The following is a 16,447-nucleotide window of genomic DNA, read 5'->3' as shown; positions in this document are numbered from 1 at the left end:
AAAAAAAGCCTATGGCTACACCCGCTTTTTTTTGTAAATCATATTTTTTTGTATATAGGTTGATTATATCTGAATTGTACCTGTATATGTTGACATTTACAACTTGTGTTTACATTTTAAACCTTTTAAAATGCTTCATTGAGCATGTTTGTGTTTTTTGTAGTATGAAAAGCTATAATTTTTCTATTCGGATTTTGTGTTTTTTGTGTGATTTTGGGTCCAGTATGTTGATAGAGTACATCAAAGTGAAAAACTAATTGTCTGATCATATAGGTGATGTTGTGCTGAAAAAAATTATACCAAACATTGGTATGGTAAACATTTGTTTATGTTGCAAAATTTAAAAAAAATAAAAGTACTCAAAAACGGCCAAAATAGCCCAAGACTCCGAAGGGTTAAAGGGCACCTATTAAGCAAAATTCACTTTTACATGGTGTTTGAACATAAACGAGTGTTGGCAGTGTGTGTACTCAACCACCCTATAATGATAGAAATCCACCCAGTGCTTTTTTTGTAATCCTCATAAATTATAAGCAGTGTCTCAGAACAAGCCGTCTTCAGATTCTGGGTAAAGTGACATAGATTTGCACAAGCCCCTCCCACAACTGTTGACTGACACTGCCGTACTAGCGTAAACCCGCCCTGAGTGAGCTAAACGCAGTCCGCCATTGTTTCGATGGCGGAGCAGCTGTAGACAAGAATGTCTTTTAAGCGATTGAGGTGTTTTGTTATAAGATGTAAGATTGAACATAGCAGTCACCATTTACTCTCGTTGTTACTCGAGGATGGATCTGTACCAACTGTTCATGATCCAGCTTACAGTCTCCGGTGAGATAGGCCTAACGTTACTGGTCACGGCAGTAATGAAAGAGAAAGCGTGCACTACTGTTCTTAGGAGTTGTTTTACGGATATGAAGTTGACCAGTTTATTAGGCACCTCCTGAAAAGGTGTGTATATATTTGTTTACTGTTAGTTGTAACAAGTGTTGTGTAATTCGCTGTGTATGTTGATGATAATGAAAGGGAGAGAGAGAGTTTATGGATAAGACTTTAAAGCACACTTCTTATTCTGTGTTTATTCAGCTCTTACGGTGATTTTCTGGAGTAAAACTGACGCTTCATTTTTTGTGTGATGTAAAATAAACTTCATTAAACTCATCAGCATATTTTTGGCCATCATTCAGACGGGGTCCGCTACAGCAGGCTTCTATTAATAGTGGATAAAACAGATAACAAATAAGTTATAATAACCGTAATTAACCAAACTATACCTGTTCTATCTCCGTACAGCATATATTTTCTGACTCTGTAGGCATTATTTTCTGACTCCGGGTTAAAATGAACACCACTACTGAGAGTTTCCGTTTTGATATTATCATTCCGTGAGATGAGTTTGTCCTGACACTGAGAGAGAGCTCTTAATGCTCCGCCTTCTGTGCCGGCAGCAACAGCTCATTTGCATTTAAAGGGATACACACTAAAACGGCATGTTTTTCTCAGCCCCAAAAAGTGGCAATTTAAACATGCTGTAAAAAATTATCTGTTGGGTATTTTGAGCTAAAACCTCACATACACACTCTGGGGACATCAGAGACTTATTTTACATCTTGCGAAAAGAGGCGTAAGAGGTGCCCTTTAAGAAAAGATATTACCACGCTGTACCTTCTCTGGTTTGGTGTCCCAGCACTCCTGCATCAACGCTTGCAGACAGTGAAACTGCACCTCCTCTGGGGTGCCCAGCGCTGGTCTGAGTCCTTTAGATAGTTTCTTAGCGATCTGTAGTTGGTGTTGACCCATGCATGGTCTGCGGCCGGACAAGAGCTCATACAAAACCATTCCATACGAGAACATATCCACCTGAATCACAGATGACAACAGTCATTTAAAAGCAATCCACAGTAATGTTGTTAAACAGTCTCAGATGGCCCATGGTCCATTTACAGCCAATTCGTGCCATGAAATTCCCCTTTTGCAGGGCAGGTGACTACATCTTCATAAGCCGAACTCTATATTTCACTTTACTTTCAGGCTGTGAAATGATCTGATAAAAGGAAACAATAATAAACATCTGGGCTCGCTCCTGTCCAGTAAATTTTTTCAGTAAACAAGACTTAATACCCTAAGTTATTTTGTTTCTCAAGTAAATGTATCTTGGTTTAAGAACGTTTAGATATTTGTACTGGAAAATCATTTTTGCAGTGTAAGTGTGCAATTCCTGCCCAGAACAAATGCGGTGGCCAGTGGTAAAACGCGAGACTAGAAGGGAGGAGAGATGGAAAAGAAAAGGATGAGTTAACAAAAGGAAGAATGAAGTTATCATTACTGATACAGCAGCACGTCATGCGCTCCTGTGGTTGATTCGACAGATGCTCTGGAGACAGTGACATATTTTTATTAAACATCTTTCTAGGTCAATTCTATAAATGGACATGAGCTTTGACGAGAGCCGTGTCAATCCTGGACCTTATTTATAGAGCGCTCTGCTTTGCCAACACAAAGGAAAAAGGCATGCTTCCACATTTCACTTCATTTTCGGGAGTCTGAAATGACATCACAGAGCAGGCATGTGAAAGAGCAGGAAATTGTTTGTAGTTGACACACACATACACACAAACGGCGGGTCTACAGAGACTATTTTCTCTCAATCTAGAGTGCAGATATATCACGTTAAAAGGCTATTACGGTAATGGTTTGATTAGCATTAACATTAATCATTGATCAATTAAAATGCCTCTTAGGAGACTTTATTCTGAAGATCAAGCTGTCAATCACAGAGTGAGACAGAAGAAACCCCACTGAATGATTCCTGTTGGTTTTGTATTCAAGGGAACCTATGTGAACTTCTATCTTCCATGAAACACAAATGGGTCCAAAAGTCTGAGACCACAAAAAAGGCTTCTGATTAGCATTTCGATTCTGTCCTCTTTTCAAAGAGCATAAAAAACAAGAAATGGAACAAAATGTAAAAATGTAAAGGTCACAAAAAAAAAGGTCCTAAAAAAAATAAAATACAATGATAAAAAAACTATTCCCAGTTCTTCATTATTATATAAGCTTAAGCAACTGATTTATTATTATTATTATCATTATTATTTTATTAACAACAATTTCCTCCAGTATGATGAAATTTTATCACTATATTGATTTAATGAAAAGGTCATAGTTTCCATGTTGTACACGTTTGGGGGATTTTAATATTTATTTGGTGGGTCTTCCTTGAGCCATTTTCCTAGTTAGAGCTTTTCTATTGGCTGCAAATAATTTATGAAAATATATATAAATCTGTCTTTCCTTGTTATTTTTGTAGAAGAAATGCCCTAATACATTTCTAAAAAAATTTTTCATTAAAAAGGGCATGATTTACTAACAGCTTGCGCTAGCGCAAACCCTCTTTCGGCGTTAAAAAACTACTGTCAGGATTTACTAAAGACACGCAGTGAAACATTAGTGCTGAAAAGGCGTGGGCACAGCTATATTTTTGCGGCTGACCTTATTGCATATGAATTTGTAGGAGTTTCCTTTTAAGACGCAAAATTTGTGGGAGTTTTTAAATTAATTTGCACTGCTCTTGGTAGATTGAGTCTGTGATCTTTTAATTTGCGCGTCGTCAGTAGATCACACGCTGAACTCCCATCTGCGCTTTTTTGGAATTGCGCTCTCACGCTAATTTGCATTGTTTAGTAAATCTGGCTCAAAATATTTTTTCACCTTTCAATTAATACATGAAAATAGGATTTTCAATGCAGTCTCAGACTTTTGTGGTATTCGTGGGACGGTTGGTCTTTCATCTTCAGACAGCACAACAGCTGCTCACAATCCACCTACTTACTATACATTCTACACACAAAACTGGAAAGCACTTGTGAAAATCGCATGCTGTTTTGTTGCCAGACTGCAACACAACCAAAAGGACAAAAAATCCAAAACAAATTTGACCAGTATACAGGACACCACTGTGCTCCTAGAACTAAAACATCTATGAATACCTGTCATTCTCTCGTGACATTGCATGAAAGTTGAGGAAACACGGTCATAAAAATTCCATTAGAGACATGATCCATGCATACTCAGCGAAACAAGCTGGAAAACAAATCAGCCACCGTGAATTGACCTAAAAGACTCACTGGATCTCAAATCCGTCTTTGAAGGAAAATCCCTAGATGTCGACAGTCAGGGGAGGCAATCTCAAAGAAAACTTTAGACTCTAAACAGCCTGAAGACAGAACGGTCTCGGATTCACTATTGAATGTGGTTTCGTAAAGTAAACAAACAAATGAAAAGAATGTTCTTGGTTTAAAACATGTTAAGCTCTACTGACAGATACTGTGGCGTGCTTTCGATTAGCACTGAAGATCACTTCAGCTTGTTCCTCAGTATGTAAAAACATGCCAAAAAACATGATCATTATCAGCTGACACTAATGCACAATTATTTACATGAGTACAAAAAACTTAAACGAAAAAAAAATTAAAGCTAAATAGAAATATTATTACAAATATATGAAAAACTATAAAAATTACAAGCGCAAACAAAACAACAAATATAAATCCTAATTCAAAATATTAATAAATAATAATATAGTATATAAATAATAATAAAGTAAGACTGGATACAGTATCATAACAATTTTTGAGATAAGCCAGTTAAAAAAACTTTTTTTGGGCTCAATAATCAGAAAACAGTCAGAGCGGGACGGTCAAATGTGTAAATGTAAATATAAAACACTTAAAATGGAAAGTGCACTGAGGAGCTTTAAAAAAGATACAGTATGTGAAGCTTATAAAATTGTGATGAAGTTTCTCCACCTATGCACAAGCAGTACTTTGCAAATAGTCATATTAACATCCCTTTCTGGCAGCGTTGCACGCATTGTGTGAAAGCTAATGGTTAACCAGCATTATATGGTCATGAAGCTGACTCATGAAGTTTAAAGACAGGATATTAAAGACCAGATATTGAAGACTGGACCCTTCAAATGTCTAATTCAATTAGAATTCAGGCAGTAAACAGACTTTGAGCTTTGTTGATACACTAAAAGCTAGTTCGGTGGTTGTTTGACAGCCAATGAAACTCATCAGATCAGTAAGAGCCCTTTGGTACCTTCTCATCATAGACGATGCCAGGACGAATCTCTGGAGCCTGGTACCCGGGCGTGCCCTCGACCCCTAAAGCTCCCTCGTGAAAGGACTGCCGGGAGATGCCGTAGTCGGACAGCTTGATGTTTACAGAGTCCTCCGCGTCCAGAGACCAGACCAGAATGTTGTCAGACTTGAGGTCACAGAAGATAATGTTCTTCTTGTGAAGATATGCCAGGCCTGTCACGATTTGATAGGCCACTTTGAAGGTGAGCATGTGGCCCAGCGGCATGTAGAGAGAACCTCAGGACAGTCAAGCAGAAAGGACAGATGTCAATTTCAGTTTGTTTCTCAGACGAACCCATGATATGACCTTGTATGGACTACTTTTATGATGCTTTTCTGACATGAGGATTAGAGTTAGATATCGAGAATCGATTCCATTTTAGAACCGGTGATTCGATAAGAAACATGCATTTCGATTCCGCTTATCGGTTCCTGTGAGCGCATTTTTATGCAATTTAAACCATTCAAGCGCAAAATCGGAATTGGAATAGTTCAAACTCAAACAATACCCAACACTAACGAGGGTGAGTAAATGATGATAGATTTTTTTATTTTTTGTGAACTTTTAGAGAATTTTAATTTTAATTTTATTGAAACACTTAATGTGGCACAGAAGACTGGAGTAATTTTTTCTTTTAAGGTTTGCTCACACGTCTGATAGAATTAAAACACTGAAGCATGAAATGTTAAACAACTGTCTCACAAAAATATCTGATGGCATATTTACAGCATTGTCTGAAAAAGGTTATGCAGATCTGAAAGAGACAGCTAAATTGACAGCTGAAAAAACAAAAAATATAAATAAATAGAACAATGGGTGTGTGTGTGTGTGTTTATATTTATATCATAGTCATTTATTTATTATTTAAATATCAACATTTATAACAATATATAATGAATTATAATATTGCCTGATCATTAAGCCTGATCCTTATACATTTGGTATAAATGTAAAAATACAGGCCAGTTTCTGTGCCAATGTGTCACCTTTCGCTTTCTCTTCCAGGATGGTGTTGAGGCTGCCCAGCGGCGCCAGTTGCAGGGCGAAGCATAGCGGGTGTATGCTGATGCCCACCAGAGCCACGATACACGGGTGCTGCAGGGAGTGGAGCATGCTGGCCTCCTGACGAAACTCTGAGAAGCTCCTGGCAGTTTCCATTGACTGCAGGTGCTTAACCATGGTGTCTGTAAAGAGATGGTATTATTAAGCTGCAGGCCTGAAGAGTTCAGCTCAGACTTTTACCTCAGGTTATGGAATAATTATCGATGATAATTGAAAACACATAAGCATGTGAATCTGGAATTTTACAAAGATCTCTGCATATATGTATTTCATGAAATGTCTAACTGTATATACATTTTATATATTTTTACATATTTATTTTTTATTTGCTAAAATAATACATGTTACAATGAATAAATGCAAATTCATTTTTTATATTTTTTAATTTATATCTTTATTTTAAGGAACTTTTTTTATTTCATTAAATTGTATATATACACATTTGCTAAATTAATAAATGAAAAAATTAATGCATCCAAACTTATTGTTGCCAAAAGGATTTCTAGAGTATTGACAATTATTGCATGTACTATATTTTTCTTTAATACTCGCTACTATACTGTATTACAATAAAATAATAAAAGAAATAGGTCAGATGATTTTCTTGTATATTGGATGTGCTGCCAGTACATACTGTGAGGTTAAAAGAGCAGCGGTCAAGGATCAGGATTTACATAACGCATACTGACCTTTCCCATTAGGCACTATAATAAAAAAAATCTAATCCAGTCTGAGACCTCAAAGAGGAAACCCTTAACTGTTCCCTGACCTGAAACTAAATGTTCTGATTTATAGCTGCAGGGTTTTTAATGGCTCTGGTTACTCACATGTACTTAATCTGAGCTGGTCTGGGGTCAGTGCCTGTCACTGTAAAGTCTTAATGAGCACCACTGCAGTTTCTCTCCTGCTGTGCCACACATCACCGTAAAAAAATTGTTTTATGCTGCAACGGTAGCTTGAAATAATACGCAGAAGTCTCAATGCTGCTGAAAGGAGTTTAACATGCTTTTGGTTAGTGACCGTGAGTTCCAGGGCGCAAAAAAAAGATAGTTTGCACCGTACAGACATAATTTATGATCGGTTGGCTGACGGACGACCGGGCTGCCGTGTGTCTTTGGTTATTTACTCTAAAATTTGACAACTGACTCGAATTGAAGTCTGCTACTTCAGGCCAGTTTTTACTGACAGCATTTCCTACTTGCATAAATCAAGATCTACACTAACATCAATGTGTTTGGGTTATTTCACCATGTGTTTCTTTCAAAGTAGGCCACAGTGTTTTATGATGTTTCACATTTTCATCTTCTCCAAAACAAACAGGAGAAAAGTGAACTGAAATCAAATCTACAATGAAAACACTGATGTGAGAGGACATGTTACTTCCTCTTACAGTACATGTAATACTCCTTGCAAATATACTTTTTTGAGAAATGTAATGTTAAATTCTCTCATTATAAAGCAGACATCTCTAACTCCAAAATCTGTTTGAAAAAGCCACAAGGTGATTTATTTGTTCTTCCAACCTTCTATTGTCCAATTTTGGTAAGCCCATGCTAATTGTAGCCTCAGTTCCCAGTTCTTAGCTGACAGGAGTGTTCCCGGTGTGACTTCTGCTGCTGTAGTCCATCTGCTTCAATGCTCGACGGGTTGTGCGTTCAGAGACGCTCTTCTGCAGATCTCGGTTGTAACGAGTGCTTATTTTAGTTACTGTTGCCTTTCTATCAGCTCGAACCAGTCTGGCCATTCTCCTTTTGACCTACAAAAGCAGATGAGGATTCTACAAGCTTCCTCAGAGGCCTCATCCAAAGGGCAGATGCCATCCGTTGTTGTCATTGGTTACCATAGGGCACCACTTTACAGACCATAAAACTTTGAAACTATGAACAAGAAACGTCTGGAATTCATGAAGAAGATAAACTTTATGTCATAAAAGTAAATGTCTTGATTTATTAGGAGGCTTTATTGTAAAGAAACCTCTAGAATGAGTAGGAGGGAATAAATCAACAGAGATGTAAAACCGGGAACCGCTGAGAGAACAATTCAAACAGCAGTGAATGCTGACAAAGAAATAGTCTACATAAAATGGCTGCTGATGGAGAGAAACCTGCAAACGTAGTTTTTCTTCAGTTTACTGCAGGAGCCCTCTCTCACTTGCAGTGTACGTTATGACAAACTGCACATCATAAATAGTTCGGAAACATTTCACAGGATTAGAGGAAGTGGACGGAGGAGCAGACAGAAAAGGTGAGAGGCCTTCAAGGTCAGAGAAACGCAGAAACTAGTGGAGTGTGACAAAGCTCAGTTGAAATTCATTATATTGAGATGTGCTGTCAGCATTAAATCTTGCTGCTGTAAAACAACTGTTTGTAAAGTTTGATAAATTATTACAGAACTCCAAACCTCCCCCAGTAGATCATTATATTTTAAAGAGGTTTATTTAGCTTTGTTCAGGCATGTTATCCACTAACTTTTAAAAAAAAAACTTTTCTGGTTTTCTCCATTTAATATGACTATACTGTACAATACCATTATGATTGAAAATATGAATAAAAGGGATTATAAAAACAACTATAATAATTATCACCATCAAACTATTTTTAATTAATTATTCTAATTATAAAAAAAACTATTTGGGTTACAAATGTAACCTAGGTTCCCTGAGAAGGAGAACGAGACACTACGCCTGAACAAGACACTATGCGGAATGCCTAAGTGTGACCGGTGTCTGAAGCACATGTCTAAACACAACAATTGTATCAGCCAATGACGTCACTACGCCAATGATGTGTGTGGCAGGCATCCCAGAGGTATGGTAATGAGACGCAGTGTCTCGTTCTCCTTCTCAGGGAACCTAGGTTAGATTTGTAACCCGAGACGTTCCCTTTCGAATGGGAACTCACACTGCATCTGAACAAGACGCTATGGGGAACAAATACCCACTCTGCCGTGCTGAGGGGAATGCCTGCCGTATCGGCTGTGACTATTCACTAAATAATCTGACTCTCCTTACCTTACACTCGGAGTCAGGTTCCCCAAAGGTTGTCAACAGCTTGCTGTCAGTGACACTTTTCGCTAGGGCCACAGTCCAGGCTACATGCCCTAAATGAGGAAAGTCCTCGCAGGGCCAAGTGACAGCGGTAGGCATAGCTCTATGGCTTGGAATCATTTACCTACTGAAAGATCCCTTTGAGGAAATATGGCCAGGATCAAAAGAGACCCTGGCCTGTCACTTCAGGGGGACATAAAAGTGTCAACCACTAGGATCACCAGGGAGGCTGACTACTGCCATCCTTGCAACCTACAACCTATCTGCCGAAGCAGAATCTCTAGATGTAGCACTCACAAATGCCTCCGATAAGAAGGTATTGCAAACAAGCAATAACCACTTCACACTGGATTCCAGAGACTGAAGTCCTAGAAAGCAGAGACTCAGCATATCGACCCTCTAAGTGAGGGGAGTAACTCTTAAAAGGGGTTATCCAGGACCTGCAGAGCATTGACGTAGCTCTGGGGGAGCGGAATGCTCTACATAATGACCCTCATAAATAGGGCTGGGTAAAAATATCGATTCATCAATGCATTGCAATTATTTGTTTCTCAATTCAATATCGATTCATCAAATCCTATGAATCAATTCAGCCCACCGGCCAGTGGCAGCGCTGTGGGCAACACTCTAGTGAGAGCGTTCAGCGTTGTACAAGACGCGCTTTACCAAAACAGCAAGATGATGGACAGTAGCTGCACTCCGTTCATGCCTGCACCACCAACCAGGGACGTTGTTAGGCCTATTTTAGGGGGGCTGAAGCTACCCCAAAATGTTCCTAAACCCCCCTAAATGATAATAAGAACAACAATAAGTCTCCGGGAGTCTCCCGCATATTGATAGTGGCTATGATAGTGGCCTGATGTCTGCAAATTAGTTCAAATCTCCCGAAATCTAGAGCTCACGAGCTCCAAACCGCGTTGCGCGCGCACAGCAGAGAGCGAGAGAGCGAGAGTCCTTGCGTGTGTGCGCAAATGTGCACGCGTTTTCCTCACAAAGCGCATTTTTTTAAGAGTATGTACATTTTGTGTTTCTGTTTACATTTCTTTTATAACTTGAATGTATAGGAAGAAAGAAATATACTTTCTATTACAGTTACATGCACTTTAGAGGTATTTTAATAAAGCACCTGTTTGTTACAGTTGTGGTTTGTATTCAACACATGTACAATATTGCACAGTTTGTTCTGCTAAATAAACCATGACAGGAATCATGCTGGGGTGAATTTGTTCTTAAACATTGGTAATACTGCACACATTATTTAAAAATATACTCAGGTACTTAATTACTTGTGTATTTACTAATTATTGAATCGATATTGAAGCTAATAAATCAATATCGAATCGAAATCGAATCGAATTGTGAAATTCCTAACAATACCCAGCCCTACTCATAAAGACCCTGGTCCAGGTCAGCAGATCCGCTTGGTATGGTTGCAGCACTGCCATAGTGAGCAAAGCAACCCCAGCCTGACCTGCTGCCATGTATGCCCTGCCATTTAAGCGAGATGTAACTCTTAGGTCTTAGATGGCAGGGTTGGAGCATTCAGTGTCAATGCTTCAGCATTCAGTGTCTCTTCAATGGGAGGCATTGACACGTATCTGTGCTCACGCATCCCCTCGACATTCTCACAATTAGCATGCTGAAATCGATCGATGCGGGCTTAATACAGCTTCTTTCATGCTCTGTCAATCTTTGTATGGAGATCAGGAAGAAAGGGAAAGCTCACAGGACTCGGGCAGTTATGTCCAGATAGAAATCGCTTGTCTAATCTCCAGCGAGCGACTCCCTCTTTCTCGAGTTCCATAACCTCCAAAAGCTCCTCATACACGGGGCAGGCAGGCTGAGAAGGCTCACTCTGCAGTCGCTGAGGCAAGGTTGTCAGTTTTTTGTCCCAGTTTCCTCGAGAAGAGGGACAAATGAGAGTGGAGCATTCATCTTCAAGCTTTTCATCTGAAAATGCTCACAATGCATGCATACAAAACATGCAAAACACAACCTGCCCTGCTAAAATGCACACAAAAAATTGTTTTCATTGTTTTTGACCCATGTAACCTTGTAAACAGTGCTATAAGATTTTCATGTAGGTCTAATGGTTAAATATAAAAAAGTAATTTCTTGAATAATTTCTGTATCTGTGCAGTTAAACACAGCAAAGTCTTCACTGCATAAATTATAAATTGAATATAGATGAACCCTTATTAAAGCTACAAAAGTTATTCAGGCAAGAGCAGTGACTGGTGCTCTTTGTCTTCTTGTTTGATTAACATTAATGACACAGACAGCAACAGGTTTATTAGGCTGCTTTCACTTTAAGATCTGAAGCACATGACGAAGATCTGACACACAATATTTTCTCACAACTATGTTCATTTAACACTTTTTAACTAATTTAAGACTGCTTAGGAGGATACCCTACAAATGGGGAATTTTGACAATTTTGTGTGTTTTGTGTTTGTGTGTCTGAAGCGGAAATCTGTGCATGCGTTTATTATTGTTTTTACATTTTACTGCTTTATTACAGCCTTGGTGAGCGTGAGTCCTTTAGATGAAAAACTATTAACAAACAAAAATTGCTAGGGCCATGTCTATCGGTTGCTTTGGTAGAAGCTACAAAAATAATTGTATTAATTATTATTTTTGTCTTGTTTAAACTAAAATTTGCAAAAACAAGCAAAAAGAAAATACTAACAGAACTAAAAATTAAAAATACTAAAGATAATAACTTGTTTCAAGCATTCATCTCATTAAATTCTGCAGCTCACTAGGTTTTGGATTGGAGAAAGAAACACAACGGGAGTAATCCAGTGAAGATTAGCGTTTCTCTGTTAACAGGAAATTCCATCAGTCACAGACGCTGAGTGTCCCACTGCGAGCCTCGAGTAGAACGACAGCACTTTGACCTCTGACCTTTCGTACGCCTGCTGGAACACATGGCTTACTTTCTCCAACTGATCACCTCTGACTTTAAAATCGTTCATCAAGCAGATCGAATGCAAATCCAAACACTGCAGAGAGCGGAACTAACGGATCATGGCCTAAAGATAATAATGGCTGTTTTCAGAGGAACTGCAGGGGTCAGTAAAGGGAGTAAAGTACCTGTGCTACTGTTGAGCGTCTGCTGCCTGCATTTCTTGATGTGGAAGCATTTAATAGCCACCGGATGGCCTCTGTATTTAGCTCTGTAGATGATGGTGCCGCTTCCACCCTGACCCAGGATATCTGCTTCCTCTTCACTCCACTGCAGATCACTCTTCAACAAGAACAACCTGAAACACACACATATAGATGTTTGCACTGCATGTGTACAATACTTTTGAGATTGATTTGATATTGAATAATTAAATATTTTTGATTAAATTCAGCAATAATATTTTAAGTAGCTGTTTTCAACATTGATAATAATAAATGTTTCTTAAGCAGCAGGTCAGCATATTAGAATGATTTCTGAAGGATCATATGCCTGAAGACTGGAGTAATGATGCTGAAAATTCAGCTTTGCTATCACAAGAATAAATTACATTTTAAAATACATTACAGTACAAAAGAGTTATGTTAATTTGCAATACTACTTCACTACAAATTTAGTGAAAGCCTATTTTGGAGATTTGCAATTTAGTTTCTCAACTCCAGAATTCAGCACTACATGGCAATGCTTAGAGGTTGGAATAATGGCAGGATGCACCATCTCTCCACTGGCTTTTACCATGGCAATGGAAGTAATCATTAGGGCATCAAAATGGGTAGTAGGAGGAGAGCGCTTGGCTTCTGGGATGCGACTACCACCAATCAGAGCATACATGGATGACATGACAACCATGACTACAACGGTAGCCTGCACTAATCGGTTATTGGGGAAGTTAACAGATAATATTGAATGGGCACGAATGCAATTTAAGCCCTCTAAATCAAGGAGCATCTCAATAGTTAAAGGCAAGGTAGTAGATAAAATATTCTTCATTAATGGTGAGGCAATACCAACAGTTTCTCAGAAGCCAGTGAAGAGTCTAGTGAGATGGTACGATGGGGATCTAAAGGACACAGTTCGAGTGGGAGAAGTTAGACGACAAGCAGTGGAAGGGTTGAAGAGCATAAACAGCTGTGCTCTACCAGGCAAACTAAAACTCTGGTGCTTTCAGTTTGGTCTACTGCCAAGGTTGCTGTGGCCACTGAGTGTGTACGAGGTTTCTTTGACAACAGTGGATAAGCTGGAAGCGTTAATAAGTTCATACATCAGGAAATGGTTGGGAGTTCCACGCTGCCTCAGCAGAGTGGGACTTTATAGTAAAGGAGTATTGCAGCTGCCAGTCTCTGCTTTAACCGAGGAGTTTAAGTGTGCCAAGGTCAGACTTGAAATGACTTTAGCAGAGTCACGCGACAAATGTGTAAGGGAGGAAGCCCCTGTGGTAAAAACTGGTAGAAAGTGGTCAGCAAAGAAATCTGTAGTAGAGGCAAAGGCTGACCTTCAAATTGGGGATATCGTGGGACAGGTACAGCATGGAAGAGGGGGTTTTGGGCTCAGTTTAGCTCCTCCTAAATGGCACAAGGCAGGCCCAGCTCAAAGGAGGAAGCTGGTAGTCAACGAGGTGCGAAAGCAGGAGGAGAGGATGAGATGTATAAAGGCCATTTCCCAGGCCAAGCAGGGAGAGTGGATGAGATGGGAGAGTGTGGAACAACGAAAAATGGGCTGGCAAGACCTTTGGTCAATGGAAGAGAGTAGGATCAGTTTCCTTATTAGGTCAACATATGATGTTCTCCCATCACCGCAGAACCTAAACCTCTGGGTAGGAGAGGATCCCTCTTGTCCTTTGTGTTCATCACCTGCCACATTAAGGCACATTTTGACAGGATGTAAGGTGGCTCTTAGCCAAGGTCGGTTGACTTGGCGCCATGACCAAGTATTGCGATGTTTGGCTTTAGCATTGGAAGGCAAGCGTAGTATGACCAATAAGTTGCTGCCTGTTCTAGCAAAACATTACACGCAGAAGACAATATTCCTCCGCCCAGGCGAGCAACCACCAAGAAAAGGTGCTAACATCAATTCTCGCCCAGGACAACTGGAAGCTGCTAGGGACTAGAAGATGCTGACTGATCTTGATCAACGGCTTATTTTTCCACCTGAGATTGCCACCACTAACCTACGACCAGATATTGTTTTGTGGTCTGGATCAGCACGCATTGTTCAACTGATAGAGTTAACAGTGCCATGGGAGGATGCGGTAGATGAGGCATATGAGAGGAAGAAATTGCGGTATGCTCATCTGGCCACTGAAGCAGAACAGCGAGGATGGAGAGTCCAGGTTTATCCAGTGGAAGTGGGTTGTCGAGGTTTTGTGGCACACTCTACAACCCGGTTCCTCAGAGACGTCGGATTCAGTGGTCAAGAGTTGCGTCGCACAGTAAAGAACTTATCTGAAGCAGCAGAAAGGAGCAGCAACTGGCTGTGGTTGAGACGGAAAGATTCTAGCTGGCTGAGTACAGGCCGCCATGCTACGGTTTCGTAGAATTCTTGAAAACTTGAAGAGTCTGTTGGTTTATTTGTATAGGTTGTATAGTATTTACAGTCATTACGTTCCTGTGTATATTGCGTGAATGACGGGTGGTTGGGCAGATATTGTGTTTTGCGGTAGGTGGTATGCCATACGGAACCGTTGCCACTGAAACTGCATATTAACGCACCAGTGGGGCTCGACAGCCTTAGTCAAACGGGTTGGCGCGTATGGTTGGGTTGCGGAGAGATTGTGAGATTGTGGTTAGGTCTCAGCAGCACTGTTGGTTTATTTGTAGAGGTTGTATAGTATTTACAGTCATTATGTTCCTGTGTATATTGCGTGAATGACGGGTGGTTGGGCAGATATTGTGTTTTGCGGCAGGTGGTATGCCATACGGAACCGTTGCCACTGAAACTGCATATTAACGCACCAGTGGGGCTCGACAGCCTTAGTCAAACGGGTTGGCACGTATGGTTGGGTTGCGGAGAGATAGTGAGATTGTGGTTAGGTCTCAGCAGCACTGTTGATTTATTTGTAGAGGTTGTATAGTATTTACAGTCATTACGTTCCTGTGTATATTGCGTGAATGACGGGTGGTTGGGCAGATATTGTGTTTTGCGGTAGGTGGTATGCCATACGGAACAGTTGCCACTGAAACTGCATATTAACGCACCAGTGGGGCTCGACAGCCTTAGTCAAACGGGTTGGCGCGTATGGTTGGGTTGCGGAGAGATTGTGAGATTGTGGTTAGGTCTCAGCAGCAAGAGGGAAGTAGAGGTCAGTAAGCTGGGCTGAGTTGAGTGGGGGACGGAGGGGGTGACTCTGGGACGCCAGAGTTACTGTCGAGCCCTCTTGAGGTGTCGTGGGCTAGTCGAACGAAACACTGAGGACAGAAGGTGCCCACTTGAAGACCCTAGAGATGTTCCCTACTCCGCTCAATCCAGAGGGTTGTTATGGGGGGACCGCACTGTGGTTGCAGCCGTTGTGTGTGCTGACGCGCAAATACACTACAGCTATTAACACCAGACAGAAGGAGATTCACGTCACCAGATGGAAAGAAGCGTAAATGGATGGAGAAGCATAGGTTACTGTAAAGCTACGTCTTAGTTGGTGCTTATCTTGGCGAAAGCCGAGTACAAATCAGCATGAAGATTTAACATCTACTCTCGTGTAATGGAAATCAGAATATTATTGTTTTTACAATACTTTCAATCAAATACATGCAGTCTCGCTGGGAATAAGAGACTTTTAAAACATAAAAAACGGTACCAATCCCAAACCAAACATGCATTTCGACTTTTGACATTTTGTAAGATCTCTATCATTAACCATCAGATTTATTCTCTCTTTCCAGCTCCATTCTTGTGGCTGCTGTTGAATCAAACCCACAGTCTGTCAATACAAAATTAGTTCATTTAGTCAGCTGTCATTTCCTAATCAGTTCCATTAAAGCTCCACATGAGAACGTCATTTCATTTGACATGTGCTTTGAACCGGCCCGCTGGCTGATCGTACGTACAGATGCTTTTAATGCTCTCCTTCCATAGAACTTCCTTATGGTTGTGTGATACAAACTTGCGGTAAAGAATTAACAGGAAACACTCATTTATAAGATATCAATCCAAGAGGATTATACTGTTGGCATAATCATATCAAATAACTGGTAAAATCATTCATCCCCTCTGTATAATTAAAGATGTCTCCAGGC

At 40.1% G+C, this 16,447-nt stretch overlaps 1 protein-coding gene across 2 annotated transcripts in view; it reads right to left on the bottom strand.

Moving 5' to 3' along the window:
* The window catches only part of lrrk1 (leucine-rich repeat kinase 1), a 96,935-nt gene that overhangs the window by 20,417 nt on the left and 60,071 nt on the right, over positions 1-16,447 (bottom strand). For both annotated transcript variants that reach the window (XM_077227976.1, XM_077227977.1), the window contains 4 exons: positions 12,347-12,516; positions 6,129-6,326; positions 5,101-5,378; positions 1,663-1,857 (listed from right to left, as the gene is read on the bottom strand). In XM_077227976.1, coding sequence (XP_077084091.1) covers positions 1,663-1,857; positions 5,101-5,378; positions 6,129-6,326; positions 12,347-12,516 — 841 coding nt within the window. The remainder of the gene's footprint in view (positions 1-1,662; positions 1,858-5,100; positions 5,379-6,128; positions 6,327-12,346; positions 12,517-16,447) is intronic.

The sequence above is a fragment of the Siphateles boraxobius genome, unplaced genomic scaffold (assembly GCF_051911475.1).
Source record: "Siphateles boraxobius isolate OS27281-9 unplaced genomic scaffold, OSU_SipBor_1 130, whole genome shotgun sequence".
Classification (NCBI taxonomy): domain Eukaryota; kingdom Metazoa; phylum Chordata; class Actinopteri; order Cypriniformes; family Leuciscidae; genus Siphateles; species Siphateles boraxobius.
The sequence above is the reverse complement of the archived record's forward strand: the minus strand, read 5'-3'. Positions and strand labels throughout refer to the sequence as shown.